This window comes from Gavia stellata, chromosome 18 (genome assembly GCF_030936135.1).
Source record: "Gavia stellata isolate bGavSte3 chromosome 18, bGavSte3.hap2, whole genome shotgun sequence".
Lineage (NCBI taxonomy): Eukaryota > Metazoa > Chordata > Aves > Gaviiformes > Gaviidae > Gavia > Gavia stellata.
In genome coordinates, this window is record NC_082611.1 from 16,897,652 (window position 1) to 16,910,390 (window position 12,739).

General features: G+C 49.3%; 1 protein-coding gene across 2 annotated transcripts in view; it reads right to left on the reverse strand.

The window, feature by feature from the left end:
* MGRN1 (mahogunin ring finger 1) overlaps nucleotides 1-12,739 on the reverse strand; it is a 55,590-nt gene that overhangs the window by 7,189 nt on the left and 35,662 nt on the right. For both annotated transcript variants that reach the window (XM_059826194.1, XM_059826193.1), the window contains exons 7-11: nucleotides 12,615-12,667; nucleotides 9,323-9,370; nucleotides 4,840-4,908; nucleotides 2,302-2,461; nucleotides 539-648 (exon numbers count right to left, since the gene is read on the reverse strand). In XM_059826194.1, the coding sequence (XP_059682177.1) occupies nucleotides 539-648; nucleotides 2,302-2,461; nucleotides 4,840-4,908; nucleotides 9,323-9,370; nucleotides 12,615-12,667 (440 nt within the window). The remainder of the gene's footprint in view (nucleotides 1-538; nucleotides 649-2,301; nucleotides 2,462-4,839; nucleotides 4,909-9,322; nucleotides 9,371-12,614; nucleotides 12,668-12,739) is intronic.

Consider the following 12,739-nt stretch of genomic DNA (forward strand, 5'->3'; position numbering starts at 1 on the left):
GGGCCACCAGCATCACACTTTCCATCCCACGCTCCCTCAGCTGCCTGCCGAGAGCCCGATCACTCGCGGAGGCTGGCACAAAGAGGCCTTTCTGCTACCATGCTGAGAACCCTGATGCCAAGGGCATTTCATCAGAGCATGCTGCCACACAGACGTGTGTGCAAGTCAAACTGTAACACCCCCCCACTTTCCCAGCTCCCACCCTGTCATGTCCAAAGTCTGCCACTTTTCTGCTGGGACAGGCCCCGAGAAACCTTCTCAGACTGAGGTTTCTGTGGATTTGTTTCCTCCAAAAGACAGGAGGGCACTTGGCTAAAACCAGTCATATTAAATCCATGAGAGGAGAGATCCTGGCTGTCTAGCAGGGTTGAGAAGAGAGGCTGCACTGCTCAGGAAGACCTCGCTCCAAGGCCTGAGTGCACCTCCTGAGGTCCCAGGGACACCAGCCATCAGGCTGAGCAACTTGTGCATGCACAAGCCGCCCACTCAGGCTGAGGCCAGTGCCCAGGCTTTGTACATGGGGCAACAAGATACTTACAGAGTGCTCGTCATGGTCAACGCTCTGTGCCAAGACAGGGCTGAACGACACTGGCGACAGAGCCCCCGGCTTCTTCCTCACAGCTCGGATCTGCAGCAGGGCACGGAAGGCTAGGAGAGAACAGCAGGCAGGTGACCGCACAGCCAAACAGGACCAGGCTATGCCAGACATGTGCCAGAGCTCCTCGGCTCACCGCAGACACACCATCGGCACGGGGGAGCTCTCCATGTGCATGGGGAGCAGGGCCATGGAGTATACCAAAGCCAAGCACTGTGGTCTGGCTTCTAGTCAATTGACCTAGACAGGGAAGAGACCTGCTGGCTGAAAAAGTTTGGGTACACACAGCCCTTACAGAGAACAGGCACTGCCTGCCCGGGTACAGTGATGTACAGAGGTGCTTCAGGCCTGGTACTGTACAGCAGAGCAAGAAAAGCATGAGCTCGGCCTCGGACAGCACGCTGCAAGCTACAGAATGGTGGGAGACCTCATGTAAAACCACTTTGGGTTCATTCAAACCCCACAAATCTCAGCCCTGGGGTCCAGCTGGCACTGGAAGCGTCACGCCTGCCATCAGCTGCTCACTCACCAGCCAGCACTATGGTGGTGAGAAGCTCTGCAATAGCTGCAAACCCAGCCAGAGGGTGAGTGGCTGAACTCCTGTCTCCAGCACAGCGATCCCTTGGTTCTCCCACCACAACAGCTTTGATCTCCACTTCCTGCCCACAGTCCCATTTTCTATCTGCAGATCTTTAATATTGTTAGTTCCTCCGTGCCAAGGGCACATACGAATGAGCCAGACATCTGTTCTGGTGCAGCTGTAAGAACTTGCTCATACATAAGGAAAAGCCCAGGCATTGGGCTTGCTTGCAAGACCAGCTGCTTGCAAGATCAGCCTAAAGCCAGAGGTGCAAGTCTTTCCTCGCTGCCTCTGCACTCCCCAGAAGCACATTCCCAGGAAGTCTGACATCGGGGCACCTTCCAAACAAATACAACCTACTCTGCTGCAGCATGCAGATGAGATAATGCTGTTCCTGTGTTTTAAGTTGTGCTACTTATAGTCAAAGCTGTCTGGCACTTCCTCAGATAAGATCTTGCTTTTGGTTACTGCATCTTTGCCAAGTTTGAACTGTTTAGACTTAATTTCTCAGGCCAAACATCTGTCTTAGGCTCTTTTTTCTTTTCCTGAGAAGTATCAATTAGAAACAATCAAATACCTCAGAGACCAAGTACAGGGTAAAAACACACGATCTGTCTATTCCAGCAAAAACACAGGCATTTTCAAGACACTCCTATGCCTCTGTGCTTTTGAGAAAAAGACATGGGATTTAGCAAGTGCTGCCTGAGTGTCAGAATAGGTATTTCATTTTTTCCATCTTTTGTGAGCTGAGCAATGCAGGGGTTAAGCAGATCCTCCTAACTCTCCTGGCAAAGTAAAGGACTCCAAATTGACTGTTATCTCATCTCTACTTCCCTGGTGAAGTCAAAGTAAGTTTATTGGGGGGGGGGGGGGGAATCACACAAAGTACTTGGACAGTCCTCCAGTGGGCAAAGGGCCATTCTCCCATGTGCTCTCCTTCTTCCCTGTTTGAGAACAGTTATTTCAGGTGCCAGGAATCTCCACATGCCAGTGACAGCAGCAGCACGTTTGATGTTGAGCCTTGGGGTGGGGTATGTAAAATACATGCTCCTTCTCACAGCCCATACCGACTTAACAAGAGCCTAGGAGGGAGAAAGATGCCCTTGTTTCCTGGGCACATACTCACGCAGCCTGCAGATGGGGCAGTTGTTGGCCTGGTAGCGCAGGGTGTCAGCGCAGGAATTGCACAGACAGAGGTGCCTGCAGGGCAGAATGAGGGTGTCACGGAGGTCTGACAGGCAAACCACACACTCGTTGCTGTTGTCACTGTTCTCGTCATCTGAAGGCTGCAATGAGAGGCAAGACGTTGGCATGTGAATGGAAAGGGCCACGCTGAACTGCCAAGGGACTCTGAAGCCTGGGGAAATTTCCCACCCAAAAGTCTGTGAGAGAGCTGGCATCCTCTTCCCGCAGCTCTCAGCGGAGGTTTCTCAAGGAGAGCAAGCTCCAGCCCACACAGCCCTGCTACAGACACTCCTTCCTCTCGGGGCTCTGCTCTGAGCTCACTAAAGGCCAAAGACCAGAGCACTGTACTGTGAATTCACAGCATAGCTGTCCCTCCCCAGAGGTGGGCTGTGTGCAGAGGGGAGCCCCTTTGGGGTAGGGATCCCCTTGGCTGAGCCTGGCAGCTCCCAGGGTCAGCAGGGAAGCGGGCTCTTTGGCAGTCCAGCCTTTCTGCCCCATGTCCACAGAGAGAGAGCAGCCCCAAAAAGAGGTGCCTGCTGACTGCAGCTGGCAGCAGGTCAGGCCACCCTTGGGCTGGACAGGAGGCAGCACTCACTCCAGCCATGTCTAGCCCAGTTTCCACAGGACCGCTGAACAAGTGACTGAGCGAGTGGTTCTCCTGCCACAACATCTTCACCAGTGTCCTGTGCTGGTGCAAGCTCTGATACAGGTGCAGGAGAACCAGCCTGGGATGCTCACCTGCTCACAGCTACCCTGGTAAAAAGGTCAGTGTGAACCCATTCAATATGAACACACATCACACTAGTCTTTCTGTCACTCAGAGCCCCACAAATTGGATTAGAGCCACCAAGCAAGCTGTTGCTGGGAGGAGAAACCCACTCTCCAACCATAAGAGCTCTCTTCACTGAAACCTGAGAACCCCCCAGTCTCCCCACCAGTGCCACAGAAGTTATGCCAGAGCCCACCAAACTGATGACCCAGCATGGGTCACCCTCCACCTTCGCCTGTTCCCACTTCATGAGGCCCCTTTGGTCACCAGGACAAACACGTGCCAGACCATGGGCAACCTTGGTGTAAACTGCAATATACAGCATCTGCTGCTGCCACATGCACACCCAGCCTGCTGACTACGCCAGCAAAAGGCTGCAAGCCTGTCTGCCCCATCACATGCACTCCTCATCTATTTTGGGAGGCAGGGAGGGCAGGCTTTTTGCTTTCCCATTCATATGGTTTGCTAAGTATACTAGGAAGAACAAAAATGGCCCCAGGCCACTTGTCTGATGAGCCACAAATGTGTGATCGCTGGATCAAGGGAATCATCACAAGACCCTGGAGGACCCAAACAGAAGCCTTCAATCCTCTTAAAGAGATCTTGTGCAAGAAAAATCTTTGAAGCGTTCTCCCTCCTGCCTCTTCAGGCACTACCTGTTGGTACAGGCAGGCAGAGATCACAGGATGCTTTGGGCAGGACATTGCATTGCTTGGAGAGGAAATCCTGCTTGCCTTGCTCTTTGGCTACTCCTCTGTTTGCAAATCACACACTACACACACCAGAGCAGTCCGATCCTGAGGCCAGCACTTGGTACACTCTGCAGCCCAGGTGGCAGCAAAGGGCAGCTGTGCATAAAGCTAAAGCAAGCACAAAGCAGTCGCATAATCTGCACGGGGCTGTGCAGCAAGCCAGGATTGAGCAGAAGCTCCTGCCTAAAGATGGGCAATGTTTCTGGTTAAGGCATTTGCACATACATCTCTTAGTGATGCTGTGCTCCCTCTTGCTGGGGGATGCAGAGGCTGTTCTCTGAACAGCGGCAAGCCCTAGAGACCTCAGTTCCCTGCAATGCTATGGGAACATGCAGTCCCCACATTAAAAAACAAACCCCAAAACACCCCCCCAACAAACTGAAGATGATGAAGGAGCCACACAAGTAAAGCACAGACACACCATGCATGAATGCCCTTGATTGCAGAGAGGCAGCGAGATGGCGTGGGCACCAGAGGGAATATTTCAGAGGAGCCTGGGAGGTAACGCTCATTTACAATCAATGAGGGGGGGAAAAAAAAAAAAAAAAAGATTCTTTTGGCTGTGCAAACTGGGAAGCACCTAGACTGGCTAGCAGCCTCAGGGCACCAAGAGCAGCAGCTGACCCTGGCCCACTGTCTCCACAAGCCCTAAAGATCAGCGCTCTGCCCCATAGGGCACTGATATCCTTCTCTCACAGCAATTCCAGCCCCAGGGAATACCCTCAAGAGCCTCATGCTATCTAAAATTATCTCAGCACAACTCCACTGATTGTTTGGGCCTTACAACGGGGAGGACCTGCCATCCCTGGGCTTCTTCAGTGCCTGCACACAGACTTGACAGTCATTCTGGGAAGCATCTCTACATTGCCCTGCCAAGCCCCATAGTTAAGCTCAAAAGCAGAAGGTGCAGACTGGAAACCCACAGCTCAGGGAGCAGAAGCCTCCTGAGCACCTTTACCTTGGTCTCTTGGTTGTTTTTGTTCTCGATGCCATAGATCTCCTGAAGCAGATAGCTCACCCGGTCAACCTAGGGAAGAAGACAACAGTTGGAGTGCCAGCTGCTCTGTCATTGCTGCTTTGTGGCCACCTCCCCTCCCTCCCTGTGTCAAAATGTCCATGTTACACCCACAGCAGCCAGCTTCCCTACAGCCACACAAAAAAAATAACAGAAACAAATATTGCAAAGGATAGCTGGAAGAATGAGCCTCTCCTTGCTCAAAAAGTGGTGCCCATCCCCTCTGGTCCGAGCAGGGAACCCAACTGAGTGCTTCTGTCACTATCAAAATCATCTAAAACACAAGTACTCTGCTTGTCTCCGAGATCAAGAGGGAATATGCACCCATAACTCAAATAAGCCAGAGGCAATCAGCCTTCCACAGTCCTTTCCTTCTGTGAAGTACTGCTTGACGTCAACCAAGATGAACTTCCACCCATCTTTGTAACCTCAGGAGAGGTGCTGTGCCAACAGCTCATTACTGGCACATCAATGGCTGCACATCACTTCCCTGTTCATCACCTTGCAGCATAAGGTCAAGCTACTGCAGACAGACAAACCATCGCCCTTAGCATGAGAAGCACTCGAGGGACATTAGTGCAGTGTCATTTATTACCACCTCCAGACCCTTGGTGGCATCTCTAAATTGGGGGGTGTGGTGGCAGAAAGTGCTCTAGGCACAGGTGGAAGTTGCTCACAGCCCCAAACCTGGGACATACTCCTCAGAGCCAGGCCTTTATGCAAACACTGGCAGCTGCCTGCACACTCCCCCAAGCAGCTGAATTAAAGCACTGAGGCAAGAACGGCTGATGGTTCAAGTCCCAGCAAGGCAAGACCCCTCTGCACTGTGGGGGGGTTCTCCCCTGTTCCCTACCTTAGCCAGCAAGTACAGCAGGAGACTCTCACAGCTGTGAGGAGCAGCCTCTAAAAGGATGCACAAAGATACCGGTCCCCTGAGATTTGGTGCTACACAGCAGCTTCCCCAGAGCAGGGCGTGTTGCTCCACACAAAACCCCGCAACAAGTAGAATGATGAAAGGGTTCCAAGGTGTCAAACTGACACAAATAGGGGAAGGAAACGCTTTCCTGCCATCTTCAGTAATTGTCATGTTGACACCATGCAGTGAAGCCAAGCCACCAGGAACCCAGTACTTCACCAGCTCATCAATCCCAGGGCTTTGGGCATTTCCATGAGTTATTGGTGTCTCTCCTCTCCTTTTGTAAAGCCAGGTGCTCAGAAGAGCAAGGACTTTGCCATGGGATTTCAGTGCTGCAGAAGACGTCACTTGCCAAGATGGGGGCAGGAGCTAGCTATATCCAGCCAGTTTAGAAATGCTCTGAGCTGGGACGCAGCAGCTTTAACAACCTAATTCCAGAGTCGCCCCGTTTAACTCAGCATGCAGCTTACAGACAATTTGTTCTAGGCCTGCATTTCATGGCAATGAGGTCAGCTGTTGGACTGTTGAGCAAAATCCTCTGCAGCGGCTCACAACTCACCCAGGAAGTTTGGGAACAATTATGTGGGAGATGTCCTTTTGTAACTTGACATTTCAAACAGAGCCTTGTTACAGCATCCTGACTCCTCAGAGGATCATGATGAGCAACAGAGTGCAGAAGTGGTCAGCTCAAAGCAAAGAGGTCAGGAAGGAAGAGACCAAAGCCTCTGCAGGAGTCTGCATTCGTTTTAACTGCCTGCCTCTAAAAATCCCGAAAAGCTCATGTCCCAGTAGGAAAAGGGTGAGCAGCACAACATGGCTCTAACTAGAAAGATCTCTAGGTTTTAAGACAGCAGGAGTAAATAAGGAGTAGGTGATTGTACATAATGCAGTCCTTCACCTTCACACTTCTCCAACCCATCCCGTACCACGTCATCTTTCCAAAGGCTTCTGGTGCTATATACAGCCTCAGCTGATGCACACAGGAGCCACCGGCCATGGCCAGGTCATGTTTTGCTGCTAATCCATCTGTTTGTATTCATCCATGCTGAATTTCTTTAAACAGGTTGGTACATACATTATAACTGATCTCAGCTGGGAGAACAAAGCAGTTCAGCTCATTAGCTGCTGCTTCCTGCTCCCAAAGAGCTTTAGAGATCGATGCACATGAAAGGTACCCGGGAATCCTGGCAATGGCAAGGAGGGGAAAGCAAAAGAAAAGCAGTGATGGTGAAGAATGTACAATGTTATACAGGTGGTTTACTCCAGGCATATACTCTATACCTCTGCTCTATGCTCTTATGGGTGCAGATGCTACCTCAATTTCAGTAGTACTGTGTGTTCTTCTAACAAGAGCTTCCTTCTATTTTAAAAGCCATAGGAGAGAACATATAAGCATTACAAATTGCCAATAAAGTACCCACAACCAAACACTGAGTGGGAAGGTTACACGCTCTGCCAGTAAAGACAGACAAGCACACACTGTTTCACTGCAGTAGTCAGCTAACCATACTGTGGTAGGGTGGGAACTTCCCTGGAGAGCACTTCCAGCAAGACAGCCCTCCATTTGGGGAGTCCGGAGTGCTAAATGGAGAATGGTACACACACTGCTTTAGTGTGCACAGTAACCCAACACAGACTCAGAGAGCTCGCAGCCATGTAAGCACTGGGTTTTTGTTTTTTTTTTAAAAATAATTCCCCCCCAAAAAACCACAAGCAAGATAAATGAGCAGCTTTTCATCAGCTCACAAACACTCTTCTCTGATCAGAAGACTATGTGAGAAAGAAGCACTGCTGGCATCACACTGCTCTGCTCCCTTAGTGCTCAGGCAGCCTCTTCCAGCACAGCGCACAAGCTCTCCCTTTAGATGCATATCTCTTCTGGATGTTTCCACTACAAACCTGCCTTCGCATGCTCAATAGACTCCCTTCCGAAACAGTCTCTGTCTGTCTCTATTAAAAATACTTGTGGGACCCAGATCAACCAACTAGCCAGGAGATCATGCTGCAACACAGCCAAGTTAAGCACCAAGGAAGGGAGGGGAGCGCAGGTCAGTCTGGGACACACAGGGCTCAGGACAGACGTCAGGCTCAAGCAGTAAATAACTCACCACTAGCACCGGGATAAAGCTCTGGCAGTGAGGGCTAATATTGCTGTCACTAGGCATGAGCAAGTCTGAAGGACAGGCTGTGAGTCTCTGCATGGCACTGGCAAGGCGGATAGTGAATTACCGAACGCAATTTTGATATATGATTAATTGATACTGTTTAGTGGCTCTTTTCTGACCTGGGGACTGGAAGGAATACCTTAGAGCAAAAAGTGTCTTATCAAGGCACTTAATGACCTTCTTGGTAGTAAAAGGCTTTTTAATTTGGATCTTAAAACCCTAGCCATCAATCACGAGCAGCTGAAGTCAAACACGTTTAAAACAGAAACACAGCACACATCTAAAGGGGAAGGGATCAATGACCAAAATCTCATCTCTTTCTCTAAGACATTTCAAGCTGATCCGTGCAGCAGGATCACTACCAGATTTCCTTTCAGAAGCTGAAATTCTTGGCAATCTTAGCAATTTACAGTTGCTTATGTATTTCGCTCTATGCAAGACTGGATGCAATTTCAATCTTGATAACACACTACACAGCTTCTGCACATCACACCACACCAGGATGGGCAAAAAAAAAAGGGCTACAGATCCCTGATGTTTCCCTGTTTGCCAGACTCCCTTCTTCCCTTGCCCTCATAACATGTGCAGTCTGGTACATCAACAACAGCTTCAAAGCAAGACCATGTCTGTGACTGCTCCAGTACCAGGATACTCGTAGGGGACAGGCAAGATGAGCCGGAAGGTCTCAGTCCCTGGGACTGCTCTGAAGATACCTTGGGCACATCAAGGAGGCTTGTGCAGGGAGAAGATATGCAGAAGATCCCCTGGTATCTTAACACACACAAACATGTGGAAAGCTAACAGTTTTCATCCTCCAGGTAGGACACTGGGAGCCTGCAAAGATATCCTTCCATACCACAAAACACAGAACCTAAGGAGATCAGGCAGTGTCCATGAACAGATACTACTTAATGCATACAGCACTTAAGTTCACTTATGCAAACCTAATTTACTTACATCTATACAGACATGGAAGCATCAGTACTGTGCTTTGCCAGTTTTGTATTCAAGCGCCAAGTGCCAGCAAGGCAGGAACATACAGGGAAAACCGGATCTATACATAGTGCCTGCCTCCCAGAGGAGCACAGAGACCTGCACCATTGTCTCTGCAAGTCCCATGCTGCCATATTTGTTGCCCTAACACACATCTGGCTGTGCAACAACCAACCCAACATTAAGGGTTGCCAGCAGCTCGCTGCCTTTGCTTGTGATATCTGAGCTAACAAGATGAGACCTCAGGCTCTCAGTAAACTAACAGCGAAGCTTCCCACCGGGTACAGTCGGGCACCTGCGGGACACCAGCAAACGTCTTTAATTAAGCAGTAGACAAGAAATAGGTACTTACGATCTGCTTCTGTTTTAACGGCTTCACGGAAAAACTGCCATCAACATGCTAGCAGGAAAAAAAGGAAATGCATTAAATAGCTGAAGTGTACAAATTAAGAATAAAAGAGACTTATGATCAGAGTGTCTGCTAGCTAAGGGGAGGGTGGCATATGTATAACCAGGACAGCCTGAATGACAATCATTCCCAGCAGAGTTAGTGGAAAAGGGTATCAGAGTGCTCCTTGTCCGCTCCAGTGCAGAGCTAGTTGAACTTGGCTCAAGTTAAACCTGGCTGAATTGGGTCAGAGCATACACAAAAATCCACTGGCACACTGGATGCTTTCAGGCTGCAAGCAGTCCAACTGGGTGCAAACACTTCTTCAGCAAGTCCAGCAAGACTTGGCAGGGAATATTTGTTAACACCCTAAATAACATCCAGTTACAGAGCCGCTCTTCCAGAGCCCTGAGAGAGCAGGGGGCTGGCATGAGGCTGAGAACAAGGCTTGTCCACTGGACGGAGTCAGAAACAAGTCACACGTGCTCCACATGGCCATCTTCAGAGCTGCAGTGACCGCCTCGAGTGTTCATTCGCTCAGTGGCAGCAGGCACGGCTGGAACAATTCTGTATACACCTGGTGTCAGAACTAGTGATAGGAATAGAGTGTTATTTCTATTTTCTCCAGCACCCACAAGGGCCAGCTAAACTGAAAGAAACCAACTCTCCTGCCACAGTCTAGAGAGCAGGAAAGGAGACTTAGGGGAAACTCCAGCTGGCCCTGCTGCTGTGAACAGCTGCAGACGTACATCTGTTTGCTGAAGGAGTTTCAGAAGGAAGGGACAACACTGCATCAAAAGACAAAACAGTCCTGTTTTCCAGGCAAACACAAAGTGCCAAGTTTCTGCCTTCGGAAGAGCTGCAAGGCCAGACTACACATAGCATCAAGGTTACTATTCTGATCTTAAAGATACATATAAATGGCAAGTTACCAAGGCCTGCTGGTCTGTCTGTCCTCTGACCATGCTCTGGTGATCAGCAGCAGTGCTTATGAGCAAGGACCTCCTCTGGATTTATGGATCTACACTTCAAAAGCTGCAATTATTCTAAGGATGGGGAATATATTTCAATCAAACAGGGAGGAGAAAGAACTCAACAAGCACTTTGCCCTGTGACTTTTTAATAAAAGAAAGATTTTGATCTTGTTTTAAGCATTCAGTGGAAGATGAGAAGTAAGAAGTGGCCCCACCAGACAGCATCTCCCTCTCACAGCACACACAGACCAGAAAAAAGAAGTGAAGCACTTTCAATCCTTGAGCTCAGACCTGGACACAGGACATAATCCATCACTGACGGAATGGCCTGACCAGCTTTAGTTGGTTCCCAGTTTTGCTGCATACCTCGTTCAGCTCCCTGAACGTGACAGGGGCTTTTGCCATCACCTTTGTGCATCCAGAGAGCTCAGAGGTTCTGCACAGTAGGTGGAATTTACCTATAATCCTTGAAATCCTGCTTCCAAAGCTGGACCAGTTCAAGCCACTTTCCAATCTCACAAGACAGAAATTTCCAAAGCTTTACTTCTGCCCTCATGCTAATACATTCCCAATACATGTGTATTTTCCTACTTTCTATAAGGTGCTATTATCAAGTGCTGGCCACGGGATGCTAGAAGGGGAAGCTGGGACAAATCCAGGTCCAAGCAAGAGCTCTACTCCCTGACCACAGAAGCTGGGCTTACTGCAACAGTACTATGTTTGGATACTTGGAAAACAGCAACTAGACACACTCCTTCATAAGTAAAAATCATACATCATACAAAAATCATACAATCATCAGTTCCAAAGCCTAATCTGAACCTAGCTACAACCAAAAAGCTATGAAGGCAGTAGCCAGGGGAACACAGGTGAGTCTTGCAGATGAGAAAGGCAAACATGCACAGAATACTTCAAAATCAGGCTGTAACATGCAGGGAGCTGGTAGTCTCATCTATTTTTCTCTCCTCAGAAATGGCTGAACAATCATTTTGCAAGGCTAGGGGGTCTCCACCTACAGTACTTTCCCACCAAGATGACAGATGGTCTCCAAACGCTACAGCCTTCCCCAAGGATCCACTGCCCACACTGTCCTCTCCCAGGTGCTGCTGAACAACAACCGAGGGATTCCAGTGTGTTTTATTTTTCCAGATCAGCTGGAGGAGGAAATTAGAAGAATAACATCCCTGCCCTAGTCCCAGCGGTGCTGCAGCTGCCCGTCTCATTTCTGACAGATCTCTAATTGCCGGGAGTAGAACTACCTACAGAGCCAGTGCTCAGAGCAGCCTTTCTAACACAGGAAAACTCATTTCCTTCACATATTAAGTCCAACAAAAAAGCAACCTGGAATATTTAGAGCATCTTCCAGCCACAGGGCTTCCTTAGGACTGACTGCACTTCCCATGCCCTCTGACTCAGCTTGTCACCAGCCACGTTATCCACCTAGGAGGAACAGAGTAAGACCTGGCAACTTGCTCAGGGATACGGCAGGAACCAAGCAGATTGAGAAACAGAAGTCAGCCACATGCCAGCCTGGAAGTGGGGAATTTCTAACAGCACAGCATTGATCCTGCTCCCCTCTACATGCCCAGCTCTGCTCCAGCATCTCTTGCCCTCATCTTAGCATGTCACTACAAGTATCACTTGCCCAGGATATGTGTCTGCAGTATTACCACAACCAGACACAACATGGTCCAGTTATGGATCTTGCAACTGTTTTTAGGGTCCAGTTATCATGGGAAGAGATTTTTGCTATCAAGGCTTGTGCATACAACTTGGCTTAGCCTTACCATGTAGGCAGCGGTCAGCTACATCAAACATGCCACCGACAAGTAGTGGAGCTCAAAGTGTTTATGCAGGATGTATCCTAATTCTTTAGAAGGGTTTGGTCCTACGTGTAAACTAAGGCCAAACAATGGTGCAACAGGGTCTGGACACAGCAGATCCGGTTCTGCAGAGAGATCACGAGGCCCTGGAAAACTGCATGGTAGCAGCTATGGTCAACACCTTCCACCCTCAAACATCACAGCCATTGAGGCACGCCCTCTCCCCACACACAGGAAACACCAGCTACAATTAGCTGAGTGACCAGCTCAGGTACAAATGATAACTACAGGCTGCAGAGGAGCTGCTGCAAGCAATTATTGTACTACAGTAGCACTCAGGAACCCCAGTCACCGGCCAGGACTCCATTGTGCTAAGTGCTATATGAATACAAACTAATGACCCATGGAAACGTTTACATGTACAAGGACAGGGACAGAGGGAAGAAAGAACTCATTTACCTTTTCAAATGCAGCCAGAAGAACATGGGCATGACCCGTCACCTCAACCACCACTGCAAAAAGAGAAAGAGCGGTCCTGGTTAAACCTTGAAAACAGCACAAGCATAAAACTACCACAAGCTGAA